Source organism: Taudactylus pleione, unplaced genomic scaffold, assembly GCF_031769625.1.
Source record: "Taudactylus pleione unplaced genomic scaffold, aTauple2 ptg000314l, whole genome shotgun sequence".
NCBI lineage: Eukaryota > Metazoa > Chordata > Amphibia > Anura > Myobatrachidae > Taudactylus > Taudactylus pleione.
In genome coordinates this window covers 7,556,765-7,576,199 of record NW_028284715.1, presented here as the reverse complement: position 1 = coordinate 7,576,199, position 19,435 = coordinate 7,556,765, and the positions used below count along the sequence as shown (strand labels likewise).

At 46.0% G+C, this 19,435-nt stretch overlaps 1 protein-coding gene across 1 annotated transcript in view; it reads right to left on the bottom strand.

Annotated features, from left to right (window-relative positions):
• BAALC (BAALC binder of MAP3K1 and KLF4) overlaps window positions 1-19,435 on the bottom strand; it is a 50,894-nt gene that overhangs the window by 5,291 nt on the left and 26,168 nt on the right. Inside the window, exon 2 of the mRNA XM_088442661.1 lies at window positions 2,241-2,404. Coding sequence (XP_088298787.1) covers window positions 2,241-2,404 — 164 coding nt within the window. The remainder of the gene's footprint in view (window positions 1-2,240; window positions 2,405-19,435) is intronic.

The window sequence follows — 19,435 nt, the reverse complement described above, 5'->3', positions numbered from 1 at the left end:
CTCATTCCCACCCCCCTCTCTATCCCAGCTCACCCGCTGATCTGTCCCGCATCATCTGCCCCCAACTACATCCCGTCCCCTCCCTCCCTCCCTCCCGAGGATGCATATACTTACCCGTACCCGGCAGGTCGTCCTCCTCTCCAGCTAGGCTAGGTCTGTTCTGTTAGTCTAACCTAGTGCTTGCTTATACACTGTGTCTCCCTTCCCGGTTGGCTCCACTGGGCATCCGCGAGCATAGCGAGATCTCACGTACAGCTTGGAGCCCGACTGTCTTGTCCCTGCTGTGGTGATAGATCAACGACATCTGCAGCTGTCGATATCGATAGCTGCAGCTGTCAGAATGGTCAGTGCCACTGACCGTTCATACATTGCCCAGCCCAAAGTCTTTTAACACTAAACCCCACAATAATAAATGGGGGAGTAGCGGTATCAGTGCGCTGATGCCATTTCTTCCCCAGATCACCCCTTCATACATCTCCCTCATTATACAGTACTTAATGCACTATCTGTATAAACTATATATAAAGTAGAGATGTGCTGAAACCCGAACACACCCGAACTTTGGGATTCCAAGTCAATCAATGCCCTGTTCGGATCACAAATCCTGGCTCGGGTCAGCTGTAAGTTTGGAACGCAGATTTAAAAAAAGAATCTCTGGTTTTAGATTGCATGTAAACAGGTCCACATTACATTATTTTAGCTGTTTTTAGGAAATCCAAAACCGTATCCGAACCAAAACACTTGAGGGTGGTTTTGCCAAAACTAGAACACAGGAGTCCGCACACATCTCTAATATAAAGGGGTCCACACCATATACTGTAGCAGCCGTGTTCTCTGCAGTCTGACTATGGGCCTGATTCAGCAAGGAACGCAGTTGGTTATACGCACGCAAACGGCCGATTGATTCACACTGCACATGTGTACATATCGCAGTGCGCGAACCGGGCGCTGCGATCGGGACTACGATCGCAGAGGCTATGCAGACCCATGGCAGAGTGATTGACAGGAAGTGCTGTTTGTGGGTGGTGACAGGGGGGGTGGTCGGGCGTGCCAGTGCATTTCAACGCTGTTGCGTGGGCATACATAAATTAGCCACTGCGATACCAGACGCCACCTGAGGACTCATAGCGTGCGCTGAAGTATGCAATTCCTGAGTGAGGTCTGACCTGCCTTAACTGCGTACGGGTCCGATGTTACTCGATGTTACCGATTGTTTAGCTATGTTGTCAAAGTATACGGATGTGAGTAAGGGGAAGTGGGCGTCCTTATGTCTGGCTGTGATCGCAATATGAATGGAAACATTGACATATCACCGCTGATATTAGCAACTGCATGGCGCACACATAAGGAAAATAGCGATCCTTGCTGAATCAGGCCCTATGTCCACTGCAGTCACTGTGGTGGCTGGCCACACCCCTTAAGCATGGGGCCTACCACTGCATTTCCCCCGGGGGAGGGGGGGGGGTACTTCATGCAACAGTCCGACACTGAACATAATTCACCAAAAATGTGTGTAGCCCTATCCTAATGAGCACTAAGTATACCTAGAAGTGCTGTAGCTTATCTTCATATCTACAGTAAACAGAATGTTCTCTAGAACATGTTATACATAATGTGTAATTTACATTCATTGAGCTTTAGTGCTGAACTGTCCGTCTTCTTAAGCCTTAGAAAAATTTGAGAATTTAAACCAAATTTTTTTTTTTCTTAACACAGCGTCCTGTCTTTCATGCTCATATGAAGATGATGGACTCTACAGTGGGGTTGACTGGTTTGTTCTTTCGAGTGTGTGTTCTCAGATTCTCCACTGAAAACCTAGGAAACCATGTACAATACCTCATGTAATTAGCAACCAGACATGCAATAATAGACAGTACATAATAAAGTGTATCCGTCCTTAAAACAGAGTGGAGGCAGCCAATTTATATATGGGGTCCAGTAACATTTTCACCATTCAAAAGGGCCCTGGGCTGACAGAAAGGGGAGTGGTTTCACACACAATGGGCATGGCTTGATGATGATGTGGAGCGGATCGGGGTGTGGCCTATTTTGTTCCTAATTTGAATATTGCCAATTGTGGATGAACCAATATTCATGAGAACGCAGACTATCGGCTCAGCAGAAGCTGGTGACATCACTGATGCATGGGGCACAAAGGGAGTATTGGCTGAGCCCACAATATGGCTGCTTCCACTCTGTGCTGGCAATGGGTCTATATTAAGGAGTAGAAGAGTAAATACCTCTGTCGTCCTGCAAACACCCTTCTGTTTCTGCGTCTTTGTTCCTGTGGAGTAGACTGTTGGTTTCCCACATTGTGTCCCTGAATTGGTTTTCTTGAGCCCTTCTTTCCCAGAGGATGACACTGTAACGCATGTTTGGGTTGATTTTCCATCTTCCAAAATCCCTGCAATGAAAAATAGTTGGTGGGTGAATGATCTGTCTCTGTTATTTAATTAGAGAACAATTAGCCTCAGACAAATGAGATACAGTATATCAATTATTTATATCTAATCACAATGCTGAATGTATTTATTCAGGTTGTTGAAAATATTAAAAAGAATACCTACATCACGTCTATTCACCAGAAAGCCTGCTAGGCCATATTTATTTTTACAAATGTGGGCCGAAACTGCTTCAACTAACACTAATTGATGTGTGGTCGGATCTCCAGAAAACAGAATCCACCCGAATGTCATAATTATGGACAGATCTGTGTCACGGTTTTGATCTCCTGAGTAGATTTGGACAGATCCCATTTGCGATTCTCACTTCCCGCGGTTTGGTGAATTTGGATTTTAAATCTGAATTTTTGGTTTTGGATTTTAAAAATGACATGATTTTAGCTGTTTTTAAAAACCTTTTATAAATTTTTGATTACAGGGAGTCAGGGAGGGCGCTGCAGGTCATAACTCCCTATAACGGGTTGGGTGCGGGATGCCGGCGCTCAGGATGTCGGTGGTCCAAATCCCGACAGGGTTAGGATACCTGACGGTAAGTATCTTAAGCCTACCCCTACCACTAACCCTAACTCTCCCTACTTGCACCCTAAACCTAACCTCCCTCCCTAACGCCTAAACATAATCCTCCCCCTTAGTGCGTAACCCTAATCCTCCCCCCTTAGTGCCTAACCCACCCTCTAGTGCGTAACCCTCCTCCTAACCCCACTACTTACCGCCGGAATGCAGGTGCCGAAATTCTGACTGGTGCATTCTGAGTACCGGCATTCTGACCACCGGAATTTAAACGACATCCCTTGCTAACTCATGTTTGTTGTAGTGGAAGGCTAGCCATCTAGCAGTACTAGCACCAGCAGCAGTGGTGAGAGAGTATGCGGTACATTTACTAAAGTGAGAGTTTTTAGAAGTGGAGATGTTGCCCATGGCAACCAATCAGATTCTAACTATTATCTTCTAGAAGGTGCTAGTTGAATGTTAAGTAGAATCTGATTGGTTGCTATGGGCAGCATCTCCACTTCTAAAAACGCTCACGTTAGTAAATTTACCCCTAAGAGTGGTATATTCTTAGGCATCTGTCCACATGCAATTGCTGTGGATACACAAGTAACAAAGTTTGATTTATCTAGTCCATAACTAAAACGTCCCCATGGACATATTACCGTCCAGTTCTTTGCACTCAACAACATAAAAAATACAAGGTCAATGGCCTTTTGTGCTACACATTGCCCTGGAAAATGTGAATTTTCCACTTGAAGTATCAGACACATCTCGGGGCATTTTGCGTAGTTAAAAGTGTTACAGTAATTTACTGCTATAAACTGCTGCTAAATTTTGCAGAGAAAAGAAATTCCTGGATGAAAGAATTGCCCAAACAAATGAAGATGAAAGGCTTTTTCAAGGTCAAACCAACCTCCTCAAGCAAGATAGGAAATCTCTAATTACACATATACTACAAAGAGCACCTCCTGAAATCCCTCTCCTTGTCTACTGCTTAAGATAGTATAAGAATATATTATGTAGACCCTGCAACATGACCACTTCCATCCGGTACACAATGCTCTGCTCCTGAACTTCCTTCTTAATTGATGATTGCAGCCACCTGTGCTGAAACACCTGTCTCATCTATTAACTAGTTCAACACCGGTGTCTGCAATCATTAATTAGGTGGGAAGTCCAGGAGCAGAGCTATGTGTAACGGGTGGAAGGGGTCATGTTGGAGGGTAGGTATTATATTATAATTAAAAATGTATTATAACAATGTGTCTAATAAAATATATAATTAGTTAAAAAATATGACGGTGGATCCAAAAGTCTGTGTCCTGACGTAGTAGTAGTAGATGTCGCCCCATATTGATTTTCTGTATGTATGTACTAGAGGTATTAGTAGAACACTTTGGAAAATGTCGAAAAATAAATGCCATTTGCACTTAAATTCCTCTGTTGTTCATGGTCAGGACACTGACGTTTGGATCCACCTTCGTATATTATTTATAATGAATCAAAGAAAAAATACAAAACAAGCGCATGGGGTTTTAGCATAACATTTTTGGAAATTTTATGTAGTGTATTTCGAGCAGAACTAAACAAATTTGACTGAGCAACAGAGATCACTCCTCCTAAGATAGTCTGCAAGCCTCTCACTCACTCCTCCTGCTGCCATAGTGGATATATTTAGTTAAACCTTACGGATATATATTATATATGTTTGTCAGCTCAATTGGAGCAACTTAAATAACAGCCATTCGCCAAAAAAAAGTGAGATTAACTTTTTTATGTAACAAAACAAATTTGATATGCATTTTACATATATAGGGGCATATTTATCACAAAATCGCAATGCAATATATGAATACATCACAAGGATGTATCAAATATCGCATGCAGGGACAAAGCTTGCGATAAAGCTCTGTCCCTGCGAATCCTTACCACACACTTCTCACTGTGGAGCCTATTCATTATCGGAGGCCGTATGTCCCCCGATGATTTAGTATTGATCTTACTGCGAGGGATAATTAAGTATCCAATTAGTAGCGGAGCAAAAAAGTATCCAACTTTTCACTGGAGCAATTCATCATTGCTCAGGTGCGGGGACAGCTGCTTCAAAAAGCAGCTGTTCCATCGGCTGCTTTACAGCTACAGATTTCACTGCATTACTTACCTCCTCCCCGTCGGCCCGGCTATGCACAGCTGCAGGGGAGTCCGTGAGAAGGCGGTGTAGGGATCTGCTTGGATCCTCTTTGCATCCCCGAACTCCTTCCCATAGGAAGGAGAGGGTATCTGAGAACAAGCGGCGTCTCAAAATGGCGCTTGTTCTCGGAAGCAAACTCCAAAAACTTTCAGTTTTCAGAGTTTGCTGAATATTCCCTAAAGATCAATGGTCCGGTAACCTAAAAAGCGTTTCCGCATGGTTACCGGGCCATTTACCGTTTGATGAATAGGCCCCTGTATCCTTTGTAAAAAATTCAGTCAGAGTGTCTCCACACGTGCGCTGCCACCACTTGCTCTTATCTGCCCAGTGATTGGTGAGCTCTCTCCTTCAGTCAGCTGGTTGCCAGGATCCTGATCTGTGACCTTGGTCATCTTTGTGCTGTAAACTGAGTTGCCAGTTTACAGTACAGCTGACCGGGGTCACAGTGGGAGGAATTCAATTCAACGCGATACTGACTAGCCGCGGGAAGGAGCTCCCGAAGCTATTAAATTCAAATCCGACAAAAGTGCAGATCGCGCAGCTGTTTTCCTGCTTAGCGCCAATATCTTTCAGCACATCGTCCAGTGCGTATGAGCCTTAAAATGAAAAATATGGAGTAGACATTACCTAGAAAAATGTATACAACTATCTACGATACAGTAGCATTACGGGTATAGTTCATATTCCGGCAGTCAAAATACCAGCGCCAGCAACCCAACTGCCGGCATCTTGACGGTAAGTATTGGAGTTAGGGTATAGGCACTAGGGGGAGGGTTAGGTATAGGCTGCGGCGGGGGGGGGGGGTAGTTTTAGGGGTAGGGTAAGGATAAGGATACTTACCTGCAGGTGTCTGTATTCTAACTCTGTCGTCAGAAACCTATGCGCCGGCATCCTGTCCTGAGTGCCGGCTCCCCGTACCCCACCCTAGCGTTACAACAGATTAGTTGGACTATTTATAACTACATACTTATAGTTTTCAAATATATTAAAAAGCAAAATAAAAAGCAAAGAACAATATGAGCACAAAACAAAATCACATCTTTTACAGAGACCACAATGAAAAAAAAAAAGTCAAGAAATATCTTGATTTTTAATTCCTGTGAACTATACATTAGCACTAAACTATTCACTTATCAGAACAAATGTACTTTTGAGACAGTGGCAGGAAAATTAATTACCTGCTGCAGAACAGAACCCTCGTTTTACTTTGGACATAAGATGCTGCCTCGGCCAGAAGCCTGACTGCTAATGAGTATGACAGTTTAGGAAGTCAGATACAGGATTGTAGCATGCTTAAAGAAGACAGTATAAAGTTTTTCCGACTGGTATGTCAATCTCCATGAGTAAGTAGCAAGATTTGGATTAGAACATTATTATAATTTTCATCATTCAAACGCAGATGCTGCAACAGGCATCTGAAGCGTCTTCCCGTCAGCAGTATGCAGTGCAGTGGCGGGTAGAACATAGATGTTAACTTAAAAGGCTATATACACACACACATATATATATATACACAATTATCACAGCTGTAGTCAGTGCTGCGCATGCGCTGCTTCTCTGAATAGAAGCAGTGCATGCGCAGCACTGATTACAGCTGCGGTAAGTTAGAGCAGGCAGGTAAAAGTATCTATTTCCCGAATAGCTGTCACCACAAAAATGACAGCTTTTCGGAATAGATAGTTATGGTGAGGAGGAATGATGAATTCCTCCTGTAATTAGTAGAACTCCATGCGGGTTCTAAACCTAATTACCTCCAGAGAATTTTTAGTAATGATGAATAGGCCCCTGAGTCTCCCATATCCAAAATGCTTGGGACCATTGGGTATTTTGGATATCGGAATATTCTGTATTTTGGAATATTTGTATACCATAATGAGATATCTTGGGAATGAGACCCAAATCTAAACACACAGAATGCATTTACCGTATGTGTTATATACACCTTATACACACAGACTGCCGGTAATTTTATACAATATTTTCAATAATTTTGTGGCTCAAACAAAGTTTATGTACATACACAAAATTCATTTAGGTTTCATATACACCTTATACACACAGCCTGAAGGTAATTTTTTTTTACAATATTTTTAATAAATTTCTGCCATAAACAAAGTTTGGGCCTGATTCAGAGCCGCTCGTAAGCGGCCGCTCGTTCGCTCTGAGCGATGTTCGCACAACTGCGTATGCGTATGGGTCGTAATGCGCATGCACAAAACAGTCATTGCGATTGGAAATCGTGCGCTCGCAAAACAGCGAGGGGCTGCTAATTTGATTGACAGAATGTACCGTTTGTGGGTGGTAACAGGGGAAGGTGCTTGAAAATGGGGGAGTGGAGGCGTGCCTAACGGTAAAAGGGCGTTTAATGGGAGTGCATAATTAGTAAAGGAGCGTCATCGACCACGTCACTTGGTTGTCTTTTAGCCTGAACTGCTCGCAGTGATAGCGGTCAGAAAAACCTACCACAAGCACTGCGAGCAGTTCAGATGCCTTTCGATGTACCCGATTAATCTAATAAATACCAGAGATGATGTGTGATGCAAACGGCAAAGGGGCGTCTTTACAAAATAGCGAGCGCATTTTTCGTTCACTCGCTCAGGCATATAGGCGTCAACAAACCGCAAAGAGCGAGCGCTCAATTTAAATAGCCGGGCCCTTTTTTGGAACGACCGTCCGCAAATAGCGTCCGGCTCTGAATCAGGCCCTTTGTGTACATTGAACCATTAAAAGGTTTCACTATCTCAGTCATGCTAAAAATATTCCGTATTTTGGAATATTTGGATATGGGAGACTCCACCTGTACTAAACTATATTGTTCGCTAGCTTTGTGTTTTCAATGTGTCAATCATTTACAAATCATCTCATCAAGGTCCTCAATTATGAGGTTTATATGTGAGACAGTAATAAATTTAGCTTAGCGACGCAAAATTAAAATAAATCTGTTATATCCTTACGATAACTATATAATTCTACTTTAACTTAATATTTATTGCAATCATCAAATATTGGTGAACAGTTATCTGATGATTACTGAGGCATGGAAATAGTTAACTCCCTTTAAATAATTTCATGATAGAAACAGCAATTATCACAAGAGGGAATTGATGAATTAGCATAAAGGCCATAGAAATTATAAAAACCTTCAGCCTTGGAGCTTTTGAGGATTACACTAATGCATATTAGGATGTAACAAGTCTCCAGCTTTCCCCCTAAACACACTGCCGTAAAGAAACTGAAATGAATATTAATATTCTAGACTGATCTGTAATAAATAAGTCATTTCCTATTTAAAGATGCCCATTTTTAAAATGTCATATCTTCTAATTAAAAAAAATAAATTAAAATAGCAATCCCATATAGAAAACCACCCTAACTCTGAGTTTCCGAGGAGAACCGAGTCCCGGCTCTGGTATTCCTGCCAAGTCATACTTGCCGACATCTCGGCAGCGGAATCCAGGAGGGGGCTGGCAGGTCCGTCCAGCAGGGAGGATGGGGGCGGGTCAAAGAGGCGGAGCGGGGGCGTGCCGACGCGATCACGTCATAGTGGCCCCGCCCCCCGCTTTATAATGCCAATATTACTGGCATTATAAGGCAGAGGGTGTGGCTACAATGACGCGATTCGCGCTGAATCGCGTCATCACACCCCCGCACCACCCACTTTTGCAGCTGGCGCGGGGGTTAGTGGGGAGCCGGCATCTATTCTGGGGGACTTGCCTAGTCTTGCAGGGTGTCGGGAGCGGCACCCGATTTTCGGGAGGCTCCCGACAGTCCCGGGAGAGTAGGCAAGTATGCGCCAAGTTTAGATCTCAAAATGAAACAAAACATAATTTTCCCAGACAAATCTTGTATGTGATCAGGAGCCATTTCACACAGGAGAGTATATGGAGAGTGTGTGGGTTGTAGTTGTGCTTCAATAGATGACATTAGAGAGCGATGTAGGTAGATGGAGTGTTTGGAACTGGGTAGGGTGTAAGAAACTGCAGACATCGTTGTCACTTTTTATGTGTTTGTTAGCTAGCAACTGCAGTCTACTATCACTATGTGTGTGTCAGACACTAGTAACACTATCCAGTGCAAACAGGCTCTTGTGTACAGCCATGGCCAAAAGTTTTGAGAATGACACAATATTGGTTTTCACAAAGTCTGCTGCTTTAGATTTTATGATGGCAATTGCATATACTCCAGAATGTCATGAAGAGTGATCAGATGAAGTCCCTCTTTGCCATGACAGTGAACTTAGGGCCTGATTCAGAGCCGCTCGCTCTGAATCAGGGCCAGGCTTTTTTTTTTTGGATCGGCCACCCACAGCTATTGCGAACGGCCATGATGATGGTCGCGATGGTCAAGACCATCGCGACCATCGGGCTTGCAATGAGACCCTTGTGGTAGGGTCTCGTGGCCGCAAGCCCCAGAGAGATTTCGGCTCTAACGAGTGATGTCAGAGGGGCCGCCCCCAAACGGCAGGCGTTCTCATGGGAACGCCTTCGTTTCGGCAGCCACCCCCCCGGCCCCGCCCACCAAAGGGGGTGAGCTGTCACTCAACATCGACAGCTCGCCCCCTTTGGTGCGAGACCCGGAGCGACGGATTGCCCATCGCTAGCCGGGTCTCGCACATGCGCACGATGGAGCCGGCTCCATCGTGCGCATGCGCTGTGGGCCACCATCAACCCGGTTGCGAGCGCTCAGCGCTTGCGACCGGGTTTGAATCAGGCCCTTAATCCCAAAAACAACATTTCCACTGTATTTCAGCCCTGTCACAAAAGGACCAGCTGACATCATGTCAGAGATTCTCTCGGTAACACAGGTGAGAGCGTTGACGAGGACATGGCTGGAGATCACTCTGTCATATTGATTGAGTTAGAATAACAGATTGGAAGATTTAAAAGGAGGGTGGAGCTTGAAATCATTGTTCTTCCTCTGTTAACCATGGTTACATGCAAGGAAACACGTGCAGTCATTATTGCTTTGCACAAAAAGGGCTTCACAGGCAAGGATATTGCTGCTAGTAAGATTGCACCTAAATCAACCATTTATCAGATCATCAAGAACTTCAAGGAGAGAGGTTCAATAGTTGTAAAGAAGACTTCAGGGCGCCCAAGAACGTCCAGCAATCGCCAGGACCATCTCCTAAAGTTGATTCAGCTGCGGGATCGGGGCACCACCAGTGCAGAGCTTGCTCAGGAATAGCTTGCAGGCAGGTGTGAGTGCACTTATTATTTCCCGCATTGACTATTGCAATAGCCTCCTTACTGGTCTTCCCAAAAACAGGCTATCACCATTACAATCCATTATGAATGCAGCTGCAAGACTTATCTTCCTTGCAAAACGTTCTTCTTCTGCTGCCCCGCTCTGTCAGTCCCTCCATTGGTTGCCGGTTTTCTACCGTATTCAATACAAAATACTTTCACTTACACATAAGGCTATTAACCAAACCACACCAACATACATCTCTTCACTCATCTCAAAATATCTCCCAACCCGACCTCTCTGCTCAGCACAAGATCTGCGTCTCTCATCCCCATGCATTGCTTGCTCCCGTTCACGGTTACAGGACTTTCTTCGCGAGCACCCACTCTATGGAATGAACTACCTCGCACAATAAGACTTTCATCTAGTCTCCAATCCTTCAAGCGATCCCTGAAAACTCACCTCTTCAGGCAAGCTTATCAAATTCCAGAACCTCCCACATAACCTTCATAGCTTCCATATCTAATTACATCCCCTCTCACAGTCCACACATAACCTCACACATTGTCTTTCTCTCACATCCTCATGACATTTGGCTGACATTCCTGTGTGACTGGATCATGCAGCCAACCAAGAAACTGTGCATTCTGGCTGGACCAAATGCAATATATAGCACCTATCCTTGTGTATCAATGCCTATTTCCCTATAGATTGTAAGCTTGCGAGCAGGGCCTTCCTACCTATATATCTGTCTGTTATTACCCAGTTTTGTTCTATTAATGTTTACAATTGTAAAGCGCAACAGAATATGCTGCGCTATATAAGAAACTGTTAATAAATAAATAAAATAAATAATCTTCACGCACAGTGAGGTGATGACTTTTGGAAGATGGCCTGGTGTCAAAAAGGGCAGCAAAGAAGCCATTTCTCTCCAGGAAAAACATCAGGGACAGACTGATATGCTGCAAAAGGTACAGGGATTGGACTGCTGAGGGCTGGGGTAAAGTTATATTTTCTGATGAATCCCCTTTCAGATTGTTTGGGGCATCTGGAAAAATGCTTGTCCGGAGAAGGAAAGGTGAGCGCTACCATCAGTCCTGTGTCATGCCAACAGTAAAACTCACAATTTTGCCTAAGAACACAGCCATGAATAAAGAATGGTACCAAAACGTCCTCCAAAAGCACCCACCCAAGAACAGTTTGGTGACTAACTATGCCTTTTCCAGCATGATGGAGCACCTTGCCAAAAGGCAAAAGTGATAACTAAGTGGCTCGGGGAACAAAACATCAAAATTTTGGATCCATGGCCAGGAAACTCCCCAAACCTTAAAAAGGCGGGTGGACAAACAAAAACCCACAAATTCTGACAAACTCCAAGCATTGATTAGGCAAGAATGGGCGGCCATCAGTCAGTATGTGGCCCAGAAGTTGATTGACAGCATGCCAGGGCGAATTGCAGAGGTCTTGCAAAAGAAGGGTCAACACTGTAAATATTGACTCTGCATAAACTTAATGTAATTGTCATTAAAAGCCTTTGACACTTATGAAATGCTTGTAATGTTACCTCAGTATACCATAGTAACATCTGACAAAAAGGTCTTAAAACACTGCAGCAGCAAAGTTTGTGAAAACCAATACTTGTGTTATTCTCCAAACTTTTGGCCATGGCTGTATGTTTGTTAGAAGTGTGTGGGTGTGGTGACGTCCCTGTCAGCTGCATCCCAAGATAATTAAAGTGGGGAAAAAAAAAATTTTCTGGTGTCAAAAAACATCTCCAGTCTTTTGATAAAACTGCACGGTAAAGGTGACGGTCCCTCTTTTCCCTATCTCATTGTACATTCACTTGGTGAGGGCAATTTCATCAGCTTCCCCAGACCACCCACTTTTGCTCGGTCTGTGGGAAGCTGCTGGGGTGTGTGGGCGGCTGTCAGTGGCGGGCTGGGCCGGTAGACAGGGTGCCATGTGCCCCCCGGGCCGCAGCGTCATGCGGGCCGCGGGCAGTCTGTGTCACTGTGTGTGACGGAGTTCGGTCAGCGCTACACAGCACAAACACACAGCTGCCGCCAGAGCCGGCAGCTGTGTGTTTGCTTTAGCAGCTGATGAGAGTCAGACAGACTCTCATCGGCTGTTGCTCCCACTGCCAGAGCCGGACATCTTCCGGCTCCCGCAGTGGCTAATGGGAGTGACGCGTCACTCCCATGACGCGTCACTCCCATAATGCAAAGCGGCGGATGGAGGAGCTAATCTCGGCGGCGGGACCAGGAGCAGGAGCGGGTGTCAGGTAAGTGTTTTTTTTTTTTATATTATGTGTGTCTACTGCGGGGGGTCTGGCACTATAAGGAGGAGACCACTACTGGGGGCACTACAAAGGGGGGGACTACTACTACTGGGGGCGCTACAAGGGGGGGACTACTACTACTGGGGGCACTACAAGGGGGGGACTACTACTACTGGGGGCACTACAAGGGGGGGGACTACTACTACTGGGGGCACTACAAGGGGGGACTACTACTACTGGGGGCACTACAAGAGGGGGACTACTACTACTGGGGGCACTACAAGGGGGGGACTACTACTGGGGGCACTACAAGGGGGGTACTACTACTGGGGGAGACTACTACTAGGGGCACTACAAGAGGACTACTACTAGGGGCATTGCATAGGGGGGAGGGGACTACTACTAGGGGCACTACATAGGGGGGAGGGGACTACCACTGGGGGCACTGCATCGAGGGACCACTGCTGGGGGCTCTATATAAAGGGCAATAGTGGGGGTACTGCATAGGGGGAAGACTACAACTGGGGCCACTATTTAAGGGGCACTGCATAAGGGTTACCACTACTGGGGGCACTATATAAGGGGCTTACTACTGGGGGCACAAGGGGCACTGCATAGGGGGGATCACTACTGGGGGCACTACTCGAGGCCTGCATAAGGGTGTCCTCTCCTGAGGGGGGGGGGCGCCGTAGCACGCACGTTCTTTCGGGCACCACGGCTACACACTACTCCTCTACCAGGGCCGCCTGCATGCATTTGCCCTCCAGGCTAAAAGTTGCCAGCCAGCCCCTGGTGGCTGTGGGAGAGGGGTGTTGGCTTCGGGAGACTTGCCTACTCTTCCGAGCAGCCAGGAACCCACCTGATTTTCGGGAGACTCCTGGCCATTCTAGACAAGTAAGAAATTGACGCAAATCAAAGAGAGCATTTGGCAGAAACTGTGTGTGTGTGCTGGCCTATTGCTTGCAATATTTTATTTTTTAGTACTATTAGTATATTGGCTTGCTTATTAGGCTAAAACGCACAGGTTTAACAAGTCAATGTCCACCATATTGCTTGGAAACTAACAAAACTAATGGAAGTGTCTACTGAAATCTCAAGTGGACAGATTAGAATCAGCTGTAATATATGCTGATTTTCCAACAAAGGACACAGAAAATGTGTGACAATAATTTGAATACCATCATATAATAATGGCTACATGTTTAAAAATTGTACAAGGAATATTCAAGGAAGCAGGGGGCTTGCTGCTGTGTGCTGGGCTGCAGAGGGTCCTGTTGCTGGCATTGAGCAGCAACAGTCTTCTCTGCCTGCCTGCATGATGTGTGTGCGTGTGTGTGTGCATATAGGGGGCAAACACACTGATCCCCCCCCCCGGATTTGCCCCTGGCTGAGGGACTCATGGCGCCCCCATGTGCAGTGCGTGCTGCCGTGCATACAATGGTGGGATGTACTAAGCAAAAGCATCTGCTTCTTTTCGAGTACATACCACAGTTCATTACCGCGGTGTGTACCTAGAATAATGTGGAAATAGGGGCAGTCACCAGCCCTGGGATTAAGTGTCCGATCCCAGCACTGGAAGTGAAGAGGCAGACAATAGAGAGGTGTCCCCTGGGACAGTGTGTTGTTCCCAGCGCTGGTACAGTGACAGCGGTGAGACTTGGCCTCGGGTGTGGCCTGATTGGAGCTCGTTGCCCGGCAGCGGCGGAAGAGTCGGGCATTTGGCTCTGGCCGCGAGCCAATAACGGCTAGCGGTCTAGTAGTCTATAGCAGGCGGGTGTGGCTCGTCACTTCCTAGCCCCACTGTGTCCTAGCCCCGCCCACTTGCAGCATCTTATATTAGACGCCGCAGAGCGGAAGCAGTCTGTGCAGTGGCGGATAGAAGACCGCACGAAGAAGAGGAGCATCGCGGAAAAAGTTCTGGCTGCCACGGAAGAAGTTGCAATCAAGAAAGAAGATCGGCTGCGCCGGCTGGAAGAAGAAAAGAAGAGGCGATGCCGCTGGCCAGGATAGGCCAGCGGCAGAAGAATGTGGCTGAGGAACATAGAGGACTGCGGGGAAGGAATGCAAAAGAACTAACGAAGCTCACCGCTGCAGCCTCTTCCATCATACAGGCCTCTGTGAGGCCTACCATTAAGCCCTCCCTAGACCACCAGGTGTCGGCACTAAGCCCGTGGGGGTAAAGTCAGGCATTAGGCCTATGCCAATGTTAGGCGGACACTAGGCCCAGGCTAATTAGGAGGCATTAGGCCCTATAGAGATAAATTAGCCCGTTTACGTGAAAGTGACCTGGGCATTAGGCCCAGTCTCTAATTGAGAAAATAGGTGGGCAGTCCGCCTGTGCCCACAATAATTGTGTAAAGTGGCCCTGGGCATTATTCCCAGGCCATCAGTTGAGCCCCTCAGTTAGGAAGGCCCGTAGGCATGAGGTGATATATAATTAAAAAGGGGACTCTGGGCATTAGGCCTAAGTCCCTCCTCTGCTCCCCTGAACTAGACAAGTTTATAGCCTGAGCCACCAATAAGACCCTGGGTGTTAGGCCCAGGGCACAGACCCAATTGAGAGTGGCTCTGGGCATTAGACCCAGACCACTGGAATAAGTAGGTAGCCCCTGTGTTAGAATATTGAGGTGTGAGCAGTTGTGCGACAATCACTCTTCAAGTTCCCTGTGGAGAGCAGAAGAGGGTTCATGTGGAAATAAGGAAATAAGCTTGGAGACATATGCAGATTTTCTATCCATTTTCATAATGTTCTATGTAGGTATTTTCATCAGTGTTTCACATTTTATAGTCTACTCTGTGCCTCATGCCTCAGTCACCGCTGGTACCTTGTGAATTGATAGAGTGAATGTTGTGGTAGCATTAGCACCCACTATATCGCCTTCTCTATGAACAAGCGACAAGCACACTTCTCATTAACTCAGCGACAGATAATAGATGAAGGAAATGTGTTTTTGAAAAGGCTTTAAGCCATCTGTGCTGCATATTTTATTATTACCAGAATATACTTTATTAGACATATGGTTGTGCAGATAAGTCTGCTTCCCATCCCATGGAAATGCAGACGGTTACAGCAATAAATACCTTCATTTAACTGAGCCTCCACAACAGATTTGTACATTTAACTAAATATTTTGTGACAGCGCAATATGTTCCAGGAGTTACATTTGTATAATTGCTACAACACGTTATAGCTTGTTGGTAAGTGTGTAGTGGGGCTTATTATTAATGGATGGTGCAGTGATAATGAGCACTGAACTTCATGATGTGGTAAGTCAGCTTTTTTTTTAGCCGTTGAGACCTGGTTTTATATGACACAATGGATAAAATGTTGGTGCATAAATTGTTTGATGTTTTTCATTGGCTGGCATAGGCATGTGATACACATAATAAATTGGTTACAATTTTTCTGGTTTTTAAGGGCCTAATTAAGTACGTAGAACCGATGCTTACGCGGATTGAGTGCGGGATCCCAGCGGTCGAGATAGCGGCAGTCAGAATACCAACAGAGACACCCCGACAGTTAGAATACCAACGCCTGAAGGTAAGTAACCAAACCCAAAATCCTACCCCTAATCCACCTTTCCTAATGCCTAACCCTAAACCTGACTCTAATGCATACCGTTGGGATGCTAGCGGTCGGGATTCTGGCGCCGGCATCCCGACCGCCAGGCTAGTAGCTATGGGGTAGATGTATGAAGCAGTGAAAAGAGTGGAGAAGTGCGCCAGTGGAGAAGTTACCCATGGCAACCAATCAGCTCCTACCTATTATTTTATAGAATGTACTTGATAAATGCAACCTCAAAGCTGATTGGTTGCTGATTGGTTGCCATGGGCAACTTCCCCACTGGCACACTACTCTTTTCGCTGCTTCATACATCTCCCCCCATATCTCCAATGTTTTTAGATCTGCGCATGCACAGAAGCCGCACTTTGCATGTGCTGATCTGGGGCTGCGATGTCGCTCGCAGTGCCCCAAATGTCACAGCATGATTGACACGGAGCATGCAAGGAAACGTGGGCTTGCCGGCCCCATTTTCTGGATGTGCTGAAGCCAGTGGCTGCACACTTGGAGACAGCTTCACTGTCCTGGCAGCTTGATTTCCCCGGACATCTTAGGTAAGCTGAGGGTTAATCAGATATATGGCTGCATCTCTGGATGCAGCATTGGATCAGAGAAGCCTGCAGTGGGCGTTTTAGACGCCTCCTACGATTTTTGTATTTTGTAGCACAGCCAGGGAGGGAGTGGGTACTATTTACCTGGGCCTGGGCATCCTGAGGAGAATCCTGGAGAGTCACTGCTGGAGAGACACTGGGGGGCTTTTCTGGAGAGACAGAAAGGGGCTAGAGTTGGAGAGACACTGGCGGTCTGGATAGACACTGACAGCCTGCAGCTGGAGAGACACTGGGGGTCTTTGTTGGAGAGGCAGAAGGGGGCTGAAGCTGGAGAGACACTGGCTATAGCTGGGGAAACACTGGTGAGCTGGAGAGACAAAAGGGGGCTGGCTGGAGCTGGAAAGACACTGGGAGCCGGAGAGACAGAAGGGGCTAGAGCTAGGGAGATACTGTGGGGCTAGAGAGACACAGGGGGAAGTGGCTGGATATTATCCACAAGTGGCAGGATTAGAAGGAAAAGGCTTGGGGACAGTAATCTTCACTAAGGCACCAATTCTAAGAAACATTACTGATACAATTGGTACAACATTAGCAAATACAGTTTAATAATATAAAATTGTTTCTTCAGGGAATTTCACATTTTGTTGTGCACCAAAAAATCTATTACTATGTATTATCTGGTCAAACCTTTGCTTTATGACAAGGGCATTGTTATATTCCAACAAAAAAAGGCAAATTTCCGGAGCAGTGAATACCAACTGAAGTGACTATCTGCCCAGAGAGGAATAACTCTCTTCAGAGGTTCCCCATTGCAGAGAAGCTACATATAGGTAAGGAAGACTCCAACCAGTCCAAACAAATAAAACTACAACTTTCCATTGCAGGTGGATACTCAAGAAATCTTGTCTGTGTCTAATGCTTAGCCCTTCCCGAGATCAGCATAAAGGTAACATACTTCTTTGCATTTTACATGGATCCATGACTAATATAACAGGCCCTGCATCTGCTAGGTCACATAAAACCTCTGCAAAGTGGGGTACCCAGTTGAATGTTGACTTTCTAGTGTCGACATGATGAATGTTGATCACGTGTACCACACCCGAGATAACACTTTCTCAATAGCTACCTTCTATCTATTGATATGTACTTCAATGGTTAATCTGGAACTTTCCAAAGCTCGGTCCCAATAGGCAATGCCATCTTAAGAGGTGTCTTCCGAGTTCTGGTGGTCATGTGACTTCCGGGTCAGCCTTCTGATTCTGCGGCGTTCATGTGAGTATTTTTCCCATATCCCTAACCCTCCCTCCGCATCCTAACCTCATCCCGCACCCTCACCTCCCCCGCAGCCTAACGCTAACCTCATCCCAAACCCTAACCTCCCCCGCAGCCTAACCTTACCCTAACCTCCCCTGCAGCTTAACCCTAACCTCTCCCCGCAGCCTAACCCTAACCTCCCCGCAGCCTAACCCTAACCACTCCCCGCAGCCTAACCCTAACCTCTCCCCGCAGCCTAACCCTAACCACTCCCCGCAGCCTAACCCTAACCACTCCCCGCAGCCTAACCCTAACCACTCCCCGCAGCCTAACCCTAACCTCTCCCCGCAGCCTAACCCTAACTTGATCCGCCCCGGGTATTTGACAGGAGAAGTCTTGTGGATTTATATTAGGGGATTCAAAAGACTAGATTTCTTTAAGCAGACGTTTAGTCAGCTGGGATTTGTAGTCCAAAGCTTGATTTCAGTTTGGCGACTGTGCATGTTCCAGAGACTCCCCTTTTCCCAATTCACTTTTCACCCATATTCCTCCTTCCTCTAGCATCATTCCCCTAATGGGGACCCGTTTACTCATCTTCCTGCTTTGCTACAACTCTTTGAGTAGATTCTTTTTCTTCTTTCCACTCTTTACACAAGGCTGTAATTTATTTTGTCCATACACAAACTCCTCTATAAGCTTTATTACTCTCAGTGATTTTCCGTCTCAGCTGATGCTGCCGTCTTGTTGTGTTTTTCTCTCCTGCAATAAGTCTATTAATTAGGGCACTTAATAATTCCACAAAACCAGGGTCTCATGGAAGGGGAACCTTTGCAGAATAAAGTCCTTGTTTGCACTCAATCTTTGCACAAAGCAGTCTCAGCATGCCACTGGCTGGTCCTCTATCGTTTTACGTGCTCTGATAGGCTGATGCTGGTGTAGGCTGCAATATACAGTAGCCTTCCCTCTAATAGAGGAGATACAGATGTCTTTCTCACTGAAAGACTGCAGCTAGTCCCCATTCATTTTTACAATCCAATGGGCCAAGAATCCTTCCTTTTCAGGTCCTGGGGCAAGGTCTGGGATACTAGTGGCCATTGGCTGGAGACCTTAAAATGGGACAGGAGCACATACACAATTGCACTCTCCAACAGTAAGATTATAAAAAGGATAGGCCACTTCTAGCTGCTCTACACTGCCTCTAGAACAGTGCTGGCCTAGGCTACTGCCTACTTTGTGTATATAGTAAGTACAGCTTCCATTATCTATGAAAGACCCCATAAAACAGATATTTAAACCACAGCATGATTACCTTCCAGAGCCGTAACTAGATTTTTTGGTGCCCTGTGCCAGAAAGAGCATTGGTGCCCCCCTCATTTTTCAAAGGGACATAATGCACCCAAAAAGGGCCATGGCTTCATGGGGAAGGGCCAGGGAAGAGATAGGAGAGGCCAGGAGATG